The sequence below is a fragment of the Oryzias latipes genome, chromosome 24 (genome assembly GCF_002234675.1).
Source record: "Oryzias latipes chromosome 24, ASM223467v1".
In the NCBI taxonomy this organism is placed as follows: domain Eukaryota; kingdom Metazoa; phylum Chordata; class Actinopteri; order Beloniformes; family Adrianichthyidae; genus Oryzias; species Oryzias latipes.
In genome coordinates, this window is record NC_019882.2 from 13,825,645 (window position 1) to 13,838,461 (window position 12,817).

The 12,817-nt window shown below is 35.6% G+C and overlaps 1 protein-coding gene across 1 annotated transcript in view; it reads left to right on the forward strand.

Annotated features, from left to right (window-relative positions):
• Positions 1–12,817, forward strand: part of LOC101163219 (low density lipoprotein receptor adapter protein 1) — a 35,503-nt gene that overhangs the window by 14,181 nt on the left and 8,505 nt on the right. The window contains exons 2-7 of the mRNA XM_004083826.4: positions 676–818; positions 2,479–2,591; positions 9,079–9,193; positions 9,439–9,511; positions 9,627–9,704; positions 12,467–12,624. Coding sequence (XP_004083874.2) covers positions 676–818; positions 2,479–2,591; positions 9,079–9,193; positions 9,439–9,511; positions 9,627–9,704; positions 12,467–12,624 — 680 coding nt within the window. The remainder of the gene's footprint in view (positions 1–675; positions 819–2,478; positions 2,592–9,078; positions 9,194–9,438; positions 9,512–9,626; positions 9,705–12,466; positions 12,625–12,817) is intronic.

The window sequence follows — 12,817 nt, forward strand, 5'->3', positions numbered from 1 at the left end:
ATGAAGCCAAAGTTTGTTTCAAAGCAACAATATATCGAGTTTAAATTGTTCAAGTCCTCCAGTGTCACCTCCCTGTGCCTCATCTCCTTATATTCTCTCTTTTCTTTCTCTTTTGCTGCATTCCAGTCTTGAAAATGATTCAATTCACCAAACATGTAAAAAAAAAAAACTATAAAATCACTCATGTTTTTGCTAATGTCTTGCTGTTGTGATAAACTGTGGAATATTGACATTTTGATAAGAAGTTTGTGCTCAATATGTTTTGGAATGGTCAAAAAAGTGCACCTACTATTTTTTGATGTGGTAAGTAAAGTTTGTTTTAGTTTTGCCTCTTTAATGTTTGAGGTTAAAACAATTCCTTTTAATGGTGTAAAAGTAATGGTTGGGGAAAAAAAATCATAGAGACATTTTTTTTTTTGTAATTTGATCCTTTACTGTCATGAATCTAAATTAAAATACCTCAAAATGAGGCAAATTCGTAGCAATTATAAGGTTAGATTAGAAACTGATTAATTAGATTAATTAATTATAGCCCGTCATAATAATCTAAAAAAAATAAATCACATGACAGCACTAATCATTATACACTGTATAGTTGTAAAGACTAAAACAATGCTACTTCCCCTTGATACTATATCTGTTTGCTAATTATTTATCATGAATTTGATCAATCAGAATTGCCAGAGAACTGGACAGACACGAAGGAGACCTTGCTGGAGGGGATGGTGTTCAATGTGAAGTACCTGGGCATGACTCTAGTTGGCCAGCCCAAAGGAGAGGACATGGCCTCGGCTGCCATCCGGAGAATCGTTGCCACGGTGAGCCTCACCCTTCTAACATGTGTGATTATGTCAGCTAGTTAACTACAATATTGGACAATCACACAGTAGATGGAGCAGACAATAACCTGCTAAAAAACGACTCTTTAGTGTACATTTAGTTGTAAGCTGAACCCAATCATTTTAAAGTAACAAAAAAGGAAAAGGTGCTGAGTCAGTTCTAACAGCCAGTGTTCATCAATGCAGATCAAACCCTGAAGCTAATTATTCTTGCAAAAAGTGAAAATAGATTTTATGCAAAAAGCTGCATTTCTTTTTAAGTGTCTTGCCGTGCAATGTGGCTCTGGCCCAAACAGACTGCTTTCTACAACATTTATGAGCTCAGATTGGTTCAGATGAATAATTCCTTCACTATTTCATACTTGTTCTGTTTTCAAAAGACAGGGTTTAAAACGCAAACTGCATTATATTTAATCAATTTTGCAGACACTGAAAGACTTCAATTGCTTCTTTGTAATTTGCACACCCATTTTCTTTCTCATTTATTCTACCGGCTGTTTGATCTCATGTTCAAATGCATGCCCACCAATTCATCAGAACAATGAGAAAATGTATTCTGAGTAAGGCTTTCTTCAAAAATTCAACAGTGTGGTCTAATCGCATGCTTTTCATGCTTCTCCTATGCTTTTCAACTAGAGCCAGAACTGAACCTATTAGCAGGATTTGAATTGGATTCAATTGATTTTTTTTTTTTTACCAAGACAATAACAAAAACCGTTGTCTTTGTTGGTTGTCAATCAACCTTAACAGAGGTTAATAATGCATTATTTGTCCTATACTGATATGCCTCAGTTTGACATGACAAGAGCAGACAGAGGGACCGAGCATAGTAAGAACGACTGAGCTTTATCCATCTCAATCATTCAGGCTTTTGCTGGGTGGCATGACACTCATAACATGATAGAATCGTGGTTGTCTTTGTATCGGTGACCTATTATATCGCCTAAATCATATTTCCTTTCATTTTTTTTTCTTTTTTCAAACTAATAGAATTCTACTGAAATAAACTCCCTTTTTAAACAATCTCTAGAGTTTTGGTTCTCTTAGGAAGTCATGACACCATTTCTTGTTCTTGAAAAGCCCTAATTTTCCCAGAAGCAACTTTTAACGAAAGCAGCTTCCAGCAATTATTAAGGCTCTTGTCACTTCTTAGAAATTCCATGGCCTTTTTCGGGTCAGAATGAGTAAAAATACCCAATTTAAGTTTAGACATAATTCCTGCTGTTACTTAAATGTGATGCTAAGCTCCTCTCGTTTGTGATTTAACTGCACAGAGGGCAGTAGCGTAGTCAACAGGCACTCTCACAGACCCTGAGCTCAGCACTGTGGCTACATTTGATGAAACTCCAGATGGCAGAGAGCAGCAGGGGGAGTCTGTGGCTGCCAGCCTGGCCTCCAGTGCTCATTCTGGGTTCTACAATGCTGCAACCCCCCAATCTGTCTCTTTCTATAAATTCCACAGTATATTTCGAGAGCAAAGTTGGCTGCACAATTTCATTTTGCTGTATTTTTGAGAGATGTGCGAGTGTTTGTGGTGTTTTGAGTTGTGAGCCTGTTAGGGTGATAGCAGACATTTAACCATGAGAAGACTTTGGTGGTATTTCAAAAATAAATGTTATCAAATGTTTTGTGTTTGCAGGCCAGAGCCAGTACTAAGAAATTTCGGAAAGTGACACTGACTGTGTCACCGAAAGGGATAATCATTACCGACACAGAGACCACAGACCTTATAGAGGACGTCTCCATATACAGGCAAGGGTCAACTTCCTATTGCAATCTCCAATTCAGGCTGTCACTGAGAATAAATTATATACTGTAGTATTTGAAGATGCTCATTCTGTTTAGTATTTTTTTAATCTCCTCTGTCTCTTTTTTAAAGTACAATATAGTAATTCTTATGCGTGACTCTCATATGTGAATTAAACCAAGTTTCTTTTTTCCTTTTTTTGAGTTAATTTATCATTTTTGATTGTTTGAACCCACTAAGAAAATTGTTGATCAACTCTCTGTTGCTGTTCATCTGTAGGCATATCTCTTCAGGTGTCGCCACAGTTAAAATAGCTTTCCCTAAGTCAAACATTTGGTTTAGGAGAGATTTTTATGCAGAATGCCCTTCCTGACACAATACCCTGTATTTTATCCGGGCTGGGGACCGGAACAGGGAGCCATCCAGTTGCTACGTAGATCAAGTCTCTATATCGTCATTTATGTTCCTACGATTACTTATTGGATTCCCTACTCTCTCACGCACATGCATTTTTCTGTGGGCAAAAAGTCAATTTTTTTAGCCTATGAACTCACTGCTGCTTAAGAAGTGCAGAAAACTGAAAATTCACGAGGTTTAGGATCAAATGAAGTAAAATATGGCAAATTCTGAACTGGATTTTTTGGGCCCTCCAACATAATTTTCTTTCTTTTTCTGTGTTTCACTGTTCTCTATTTGTGCTATAAAAAAGCTAAGTGTAGTATCACTGCACAATGCACTGGTTATGCTAATAAAAGTTATCGTTCTGTCTTACCTATAAGGAAAAAAAAATCTATGTGAAGAAAAGGAAAACTGCATTTTTTCCGGATAAAACTGCTTTAATTCACTATCCATGTATAGGGAGTAGATATACTGTAAATTGCCATCCCTACATATTAAACATTTAAAATCAAATAGTTTTAATTAAAAAAGAACTTGCTAATTATCTCTTGCAAATAATTAGATTATTTTATTACTACAAAGAGGACAATAATGATTAGAAAATGTAATGATTATGCTTTGATTACCTTAGCGATGCCTTCATGTAATTAAAAAAGGAAAATAAATGATTGGCTACTACAGAAGTTACTGGTAAAGAAAGTTGCCTGCAGACAGTGGAGGTTTGAGTTCCTGGTTAGCACGCCAACCAAACAGAGACACAGTCGATCTGTGCACAAAATCTCATTCATCTTATGTGTCTATTTTAAATATAAGTTGCATTTTATAAACAAAAATCCATTGGGCCATGATTTAAAACAATGTGATTTCAAAAGTCTATAATTATCACGTTAAATTTTAAGGGTGCTAAAATCTCTCCATCAAAACATCAAACAGACTGTGACTAAATTAAGATTTGTTTCCAGAGTTTCTCTCTCTGCAGAATTCTGCTAAGACTTGTGTGACCGAACATTGGTCGGACTGTGATCAGACAGAGCATGTGTGTGTGTGTGTGTGTGTGTGTGTGTGTGTGTGTGTGTGTGTGTGTGTGTGTGTGTGGGTGAGAGTGAGAGAATGTCCATCCTCTCCTAATCCACCTTATCAGCAGAAACAGAAGAACACATAGGCCAGAGCTACAAGCTTGATCTTTTTATTTTCCTCTTCTCTATTTCTCCTTTGTTAATTTTTTTTTATTGTATCATTAAAGCCGTGGAAATACTAAGGAGCTAACAATAACTGCAGACTTTGAAACCATTCTTCCAGTCTGGGAAAGGGCCACACTATGTGCTTTGGTTGAGTAAAAATGGGTTTTATTTCTCTTTTAATGACACCCCACCCCCCACTTCACTGTGGTCTTAGACCCCCCGCTTCACCTCTTATTTTTTTGCACATAATCCATTTGTGGGAGGTGAGAACCAGTGAAGGATGTAGGAAGACGAGTGAGGGGAATCAAATCAAGGCAGTGATCACTGAGCCTTAGAAATATAGAGAAAATTGTGCATTTGCCAAGACACTGATGTATCTGTACTAGTTTATGTAAAGCATAAAATTCTATGTGACATTCATTTCTTATTCTTTCTCAGTGGAATATCTCCTCCCAGGTTAAAAAAAGGGAATAATGAGAAGCTACGCTCAGACCACTCTGCAATTCACGTTTAAGCCAACTCTTATAATGAAAAGTCCAAGTAAACGCGTGTAATTGCTTTTCAGGTTTTCGTGTTTAAAACTCCTGTTGCACATTTTTTAGATCCATTTTCAAACTCTACCTACAATCAACACACATATGCCTGTCGTAAAAGAACAAGTTGAACTATGACCAATCAGGGGTTTGGATTTGATGGCTTCCCCTTTAATTCTCAGACATGCCAACTGTTTGAATATTAATCATGGAGGAGAAATTAATAGTTGCGGTTTGTGTCTGGCTGGAATTATATGACACCAAGTCTTTCACATATCGAAATAGAGCTGTGAAAGAACAAGCCTGAAGCAAGATTAACGAGATATGCACCTCTTTGACATTTCACACCAAGACTCTTCCAATTGTAGGTGGCGGACATGCGCTAAAGAAACCTTTTGGAGCAACAGTAAAAAAAATTTGGTGAGAGTGGTTCAATTTTAAACCAATTTATTTTTATTTTTCCTGTGTTAAAATACCCCGCAAAACAAGTTGGTCCCTTTTTAACCTCGAAGCTAGGTAAAAACAACCCAACTTTTTTTTTAAACTATGAAGATGTATTTATTATTGTAAATTAATGCAAATATTACTTTTAAATATTTATTACTGGTTGTTCATAGCCACCCTGTATAATGACTTTAACTTCATTTATTAATCATCACCTGGATTTTTGTCTTTTTTCTCACTTAAATGTCATATCAACTATAATTCTAATTTACAAATTTACTGGCATGTTTCACATGCTAAAACTGAATTCAACTGAGGCCTTTTGCCTAAGATTCCTTAAAGGATGTCAATTATATATTTGAAAATTTTTCAAAATATGATTTTGTTAGTCATACTTAAAATTTTGTTTGTGTTTTCAAGTTTTTTCTGTTCTCTGTCCTTCAAACAGGCAATATTACCTGTAGAGTCTCAAAGAGATTAATTTACAAGTTACACCGAAACGAAACACAACCTAGCCATATTGTGTTCATTATACACACAGTAAAAAACTAAACTATCACATACCTCAGTTTACCTTTATTGAATCACGATCTTAAAGCACATGAAAAGAAAATGTCAGCGTTACGCTACAAGAGCCTCAGTTGGGTTAAACAGAACTGCTTTCTTAATTTCTTCCTTTTTCTTAACAATAAACGAAAATCATGAAAAGGTTGACAGATGAGATGAAAGATAATGGCCTTAAAGAAAAATTGCCCAGAAGTAATCAGGTTTTCTTTTACTGCTTACCTTCTACCAAAAAAAGGCATCCTACTTAAGAAGCAGCACATTTTGTAAAAATAATAAGTATGAGAAAAACTAAGAGTCAGAGCCAAACGTTGCCTGTGCTGTATCAATTCCTATTTGATTAATCCTTTAATATGTATTTTTAACAAAGAGAAATGTACTTGGATTAACTGAAAAAGTTGGGAAGCAACTGGTCACCTGTGACTAAAAATATCAGCAGCTTTAGTTAATAACATGCCTGATCGATCTATAAATGATATTTGTCATTACATTTAGGATTCAAACAAAGCAGAAATGTTGATTGGCATCTCACCTGTTAGAGATGCTCATCACTCTGACATGCTGATGGATTTACAGTCACAACAACACAGATTTAGTTTTTGTTTCAAGGCATAAGGAGTTTCTAAACAAGCTTGCTTGAAAGCAGATAGTAGATATTTTTTCAGATTTTACAGCCGATTTCTTCATTCAGTTCACAGTGAAAGTTGACATGCTTTGATGAACAAATTTTTGCTGAAGCTTTGTTCTGCAAACATTCAACTATTCCCTGTCTGCCTCACGAGTACCTGTGCTTCAGAGTGAGCGGATCAAAGGCCTGCAGCCCACAGAGCCCCTTTGGAGACATGATGCAAACTGACAGCTCAGCTTCTGTTGTTCCAAATCAGTGTGATACTGTCAGTTAATATTTCTATTTTCTCTTCTTTTTCCTTCAAACTAAAGGTCTCTGCTGTGAAGATGATCTGCTGTTCGTCACACTGATGATGGGGTTATGTGATTCGGAACCTTCTAATAATCGAAAGTGAAGCATGTTTAACAATTGCTTCTTTTTTTTATTGTATTTTACTTCAATTATATGCAAAGCAGCAAATTTTATTTTCTAAAATGCATATAGGAAAAACATCGTCTTAATAGTTGACATTCAATATGAGAGCTAGATTATCCTAACAATTCAAATAAATAATTTTTCTGACATTAGGAAGGACTTCCACCATATTCAGCCTTGTTTTTTTTGCAGTCTACCCTTTGATCCTGAACTTTCTAGAAGACTCCATGATTTTTGCATTGCTCTTTGTGCAGCCTCGTCTGTCTTATTTTCATGCAGCATTTGGGGGCTACTGTTTAGTCTGTCATGAGCTGCATGTCTACTGCCCCACTTCATTATTCAGCCTCATGCATTCATTAATGCTCAGTGAAAAGCAGTAATTACTGAAACATCAAAAATGTTTTTTGCATTCCTTCATTGAGTTTTAGTTTCTCCTATGCCAATGAGAGGCATTTGATTTGATTCCCAATCACCTTGTGTCTGCTATTGTTGTTTACATTAAAATAGCTACCTGTCCTTAACACTGCCGTTTTGGACTTTTCGTTGGCAAACAAGAGCTGATTTGAAAAGGATTATGCCAAACAAAACAGCTAAAAGAACAGTTTCTTTCTAATTCCATTTCGATCAACCAGCACTTGTTTTTAATTCTTTCACCTCACTCCTCTTTTTTTGTTTGTTTGGGCCTTCGTGTTCCAATAAAGCTTGAATTTGATTTGTTAGGGTTTAGGTAACGGCACTTATTGGTTTTCCGTTGAGGTATTTTTTAACATTTTGTGTGACAGTAAGGTTCGGCATGTAATGAAAAAAAAAAAACTAAAACAAGCCCAGAAAATTTAATTAAATAAAAAAAAGTGCTGCTTCTATTTGAAAATACATTAAATTGTATTTGTATCCAAATAAAAGTTAATGTGTCAGATTTTAACATGTGAAGATTTTACTTTTGTTGCTTTCAGAACATATTACCTTTTTCAATCTTCTTATTGTGTCAGTGGTGGTGACATTTTATCCTGATTGATAATTTACCACTAACATAAATGTCCAGTCAATCCAGTGAAAGTTGTTTTTTTGGGGGGAAAACGGCACAAAAAACAAGATATGCTGTTTCTAACAAATCACAATCACATCTGAAGATAATGTCACAAAAATGTTTTCACATCACATGAGCCTTTCCATCCGAAATAGGTCAGACTACTCAGGGTTTTTTTTTCTGTGCTCATTTTTTATGCAATTACACCCTAAATATACAGTAAGTGTGAGGAGAGCAGTGTCCTGGGTATTGCTATGTGGGTCATGGATCAGTGTTGCAAGCCAGCAGCCAATTTGTGAGAGAAATGTGAGCAATGGTGATCCCCTGCTTGTTCGTTGAATTAATAAGTTAGTTTATTTTCAGAGTCCCCCCCCCCCCCCTGTTGTTTGAAGTTTGTCTCCAAATGGGTGTCAGGCGCCCACAAACCCCCCGTTGAATATAGTTTACAAGTTACTGTAATGATTGCAGATTAGTGATCCACCCGCGCTGAAAGCATCCATCTGTTGTTTTACTGCACAGAGGATGATACTCAAAGTGAGCCAACTGTGGGTCAGGTGCATTGCTCATTCAGGCATCTATTTAAAGGAAACACTTGATTATAGGCGGCGGTTTAGGTAACAGATAAACATAGCCTCTCTAGATCAATACAGCTACTAATAGCCGATATTAAATCTGACCGAGAATCTATTTGTGTCAGTGAAAGCTGCTGCGGGAGAACACAAAACAAAGGAAAAACAGAGGGGCGTGACTGCATTTAAAGACAATTGGATTTCTCCGAAAGCATATATTAGATTTAGAAGCGTGACAGCTGGGAACGAGCGTTCAGGTGAGATCAGTCGCACTGGGGATCAATTTGGAAGATGAGACTTTCCATTTCCCACTGGCAGCAGAAATTCAGATATTTCAGCCAGGGGGTTCAAATTGAATAAGATCAGGTTTTTGTTTCAGAAAATCATTTTGCAACAGTTCTAGAATGGAAAAAAAGATGCATGTTTAGCAGAGACCCTTTTCTCTATCGTTAAATTATCATTTTAAGTTCTTAATTCCGAAATCTACATGAGTAAATGATTCCCTGTAAACCATGAATGGAAAACTCAAAATCAACGTGATTATCTACAGGGTAAAATACTTTCTCCACATTATAACACTCAAAATAATACTCTTAACCATCTTGCTCATTGGGCTCTAAGCGTGTCAAAATTCTCCAATAAAACAGAAAGTAGGAGCTAATCCATATTTCAAGAATGATGGACTTAATATGAATTCACAAATACCATGTTTTTATTTTTGTGTTTCTTGCAGAATCTCATACTGCACAGCTGATAAAACTCAGGATAAGGTCTTTGCTTATGTCTCACAGAGTCAGTTCAATGAAACTCTAGAGTGCCATGCATTCCTCTGCCAAAAAAGAAAAATTGTAAGTACAGATATTTTATATTCACGCCTTTACATAAGAGTATTTGCATTTATGCCTTTAAAACCAGCTGCTTCTGTGTTTGTAGACACTGTAGAAAGTGTCTACTGAATTGCATGTTGTGGGATAGTTTCTGGCTCCATCTAGTGACAATTAAGTAAAAATGAAACGTGTCGGTTTTTAAAAAATATTATTTTTTTATGTATTTTTTTAAAACCATGTTTCAGTCTTGTTTTGATTTTCTGCAGGCTCAGGCTGTCACCTTAACGGTAGCTCAGGCTTTTAAAGTTGCTCTAGACCTTTGGGAGATCGCTCAGGAAAGTAAGTTTGCATTAAAACTCAAAAAAGAAAATAAAAAATATCGTTCTCTCTTAAGGGAATGGGTAATTTCAAAATGTTAATCCCACTTTAAGAGACTATATTCTTTGTGTTTTAGGTAAGAAATCTCGGACCTGCTGTTCCTGCACAGCATCTGAAGGGCAGATGGAGACAGAAACTCGACATGTTCCTTCAGGTGACACTCTTATTATTTTTAGCACACAAATAGGTTTCTTAAACATCCTGCTCTGTTTTTTCAGCTACTGTTTAGGACACAATTTCGTTAGAGATCACTGGAACTGATAATCGATCCCAGTAGAATGTTTGGAACACTACCATGACCCCATTTCTTTTTAACATTCTTTTTAAATGAACAGACTGAAGCACATCATAGTAGTTGGTAAGAGGTGAAACGTCTTCAACTTTAAAAACCAAGTCCAGATGACAACCTTTAAACCTACTACTATGATGGAATCTACCTGGATGAATGAGTCTTCATAGACAAACTGAAGCACAGTTACATGAAATATATTATTGCTAAAAACAAAAATAATTCTTACGATGAATACTTTATTTATGAACATTGATATTTGGTTATAGGTTATCTAAAGAAATGTTAGTGTTTTCTTTTTCTTCAATATTTTTATTTAAAAACAAAAAAATGACTCACTTTGTAAACACTTTCTTCTGTATTATTAGCTGTTATTTTTAATCTTTTTACTTTTAATATTCTTTTCTAAATTATTCATGTTTCAGTTAACTAGAAGATTAAAGTTCAATTTCAAAAATGTTGAAATTAGCAAAGTAGCTGAAGGGAAGACATTTTTTCTGTCAGAAAACAATACGAATAACATTTCTGTTGGCTGATCTGTGCAATCTATATAGAAAAAAGGAAGTGCCATAGGCATTTTGTCAGTTTTATTTCCTATTTATATTTAATCCTTTTTTAAGCTCTAATTGTATTTTAATGTTTACCATCATACCCAGTTACAAGACCAATGGGAACACTATTGCAGTAGATCTAAAGATGATCAAAGTGGGACTTTAATGTCCACCATCTTTAAAATGTTTATGTGACTAATCTTATTGGAATTCAAATTAGTTGTACTAAGAAAAATCCAATACCAATTCATCAAAACCAGAAATCAATTTTCTTTATAAAACAATGTCTTGCATTTGCCAAGCACAACAAAAATCAGCTCTGTTTTATTTTTTGTAAAATGTCATCATTTGATTAATTAAGGGATAAATTACGGTAAGTGAAAGCTGTTTTTTGTGACCTTTTGTTATGGAAATTTGAAAGTTTAATCGATATGTCACTGATTCATGTGAAGTCAAAAATCAAATCATGCGAAAAGCTACAAGTTCAAACTAATGGTTACTGTGCAACATTGTGTGGTTGTATTATGCTTTAATTCAGCTTGATCAGACTTTGGAGATGGACTGTTGTGACAAAATGACATTTTCTTTTTGAAGGTCATTCTGCGAGTTAAAGACCCCCACTCCATTCCAAGCCCGTATGCAAAAATGCCTGTAAACAGTTGCAACTGTTTTGCTAATTTTAGGGAAAATGTGAAACATTGATATTTAAATTATTCAATTTATTCAAAGTTCAGTGAAAAGCTCTTATTGAAAAGGTCCGTCAGCTTAACTTTTTCAAATCAAATCAAACTTTTTAAAAATTGTATTTACTGCAAACAAAAAGTAAATTTTCTTTGAAAATCAATTTTGTTAAGTGTTAAAAGAATTTTTGTCTTTGAACTGGAAGCTGAACTGGTAATCGAAAAAAAAAAAAAAAAAACTTTTAAAGAAAATTACAATATAATTTTTTGGAGCTTGAGTTATTAATTGGCTGATTTAAAATGTTAAACATTTAGATTAAAACAATCCTCCGAGGCTGATATTAAAGGTCCTTTGGAGAAGTTATCTCTTTGTGCTGAGGATGACGGACAAGCATATCTTCCTCCACTTGTCTTCATGTTCATGCTGTCAGCATTGTTGCCAAAAGACTGCTGAAAGTGTTTCACTCCAGTCTCTTGAACTTCATAAATTCGTAAATGGATTAAAAAATAAAGAAAATAAATGATGATGCTATCTTCTTGACATTATAATTACTTCTAATCGCAAATACATATTTTGCATTCAATCATATAGCAGCTTACACACAGGACACACTTGATCCTTTAAATATAATTATTGTAAAAACAAGTTTTATTAATTTGCTTTTGTATTTTAGTTCACACAGGGAGCTGAGGGAAACACAATGATATGCATTTAAAAAATGTTTTCGATACTGATTAATTGTTGGTATTGTTTTAAAAAATATAGTCCTCATTTTTTGCATGATTCATCAAGTTACCATGGTAACTCCTACTTGGTGAACTACCACCATCACTGATTGCTGCTATATTTGTACTAATGACCTTTTCAGTTATCCTGTGTCCATTACCACGCTTAGAAAGGTGAATGTGGTCACTTTCTGACTCTCACATTAGGGGCAAATCATTCATTTTAACCGAGGATTTTAAATACTTCCCAAAGGTCATGTCATTCATTGGTCAGGATTTAATAGCACAAATGTTTTCTGTTCCTGGAAGGTCAGAATGAAGCTTTTATCATATTCAGTTTATACGTAATAAGAGCTGAAGTTCTTTACATTCTTCTAACCAGGCTAGAGCATCAATTGAAAAGGTGGAGGCTTGTTTGTGAAAGCCTGATGGGGCTTTGAAGTACAAAGTTGTTCCATGAAATGGTGAAAGTGTTTTGCGTGACATGAGAGGAAGTTTTACTGTGCTGCAGACAAAAAAAAGGGGTAAAAAAAACACTGACAGGTTCTTTTTTTTCCCTCTCGTTTGCTTCATGTCTCGTTGTGGTCTGTCATTTTCCATTTCTTTTCATCCGTCTACAACTGTCCTCTGTGTGTCATTGTCTCCACTTTTTCGCTTTATTCTCTTCCAGCCGGTCACCCACACCTGCCATCGCCTGCACATCAAGCAGCACACAACCCCATCGGAATGGAGGAAAAGCTCCGGAGGCCCTTCTTCTCTGCTTTGCTCAGCTCCCCGTCACCTCGCAGTAACCCCTCGCGGAGACGACCAATCAAACTGGACTCCTGGGTGGGTTGCTCATCAACCTTTGCCCTGCTGGGTGGGCAGAGTTAACTGTGGGTGGAAAACATTGAGGACAAAGTGGCTGAAAGTGTATAAAATGTTTCAGACTCTGCCTAAAGTAAGTCTAGTTTGTTGTGCATAGTTAGGCAGCAGTCATCTTGGGTGTCAGTTACAACTATTCAACACTAGGTGACGCCCT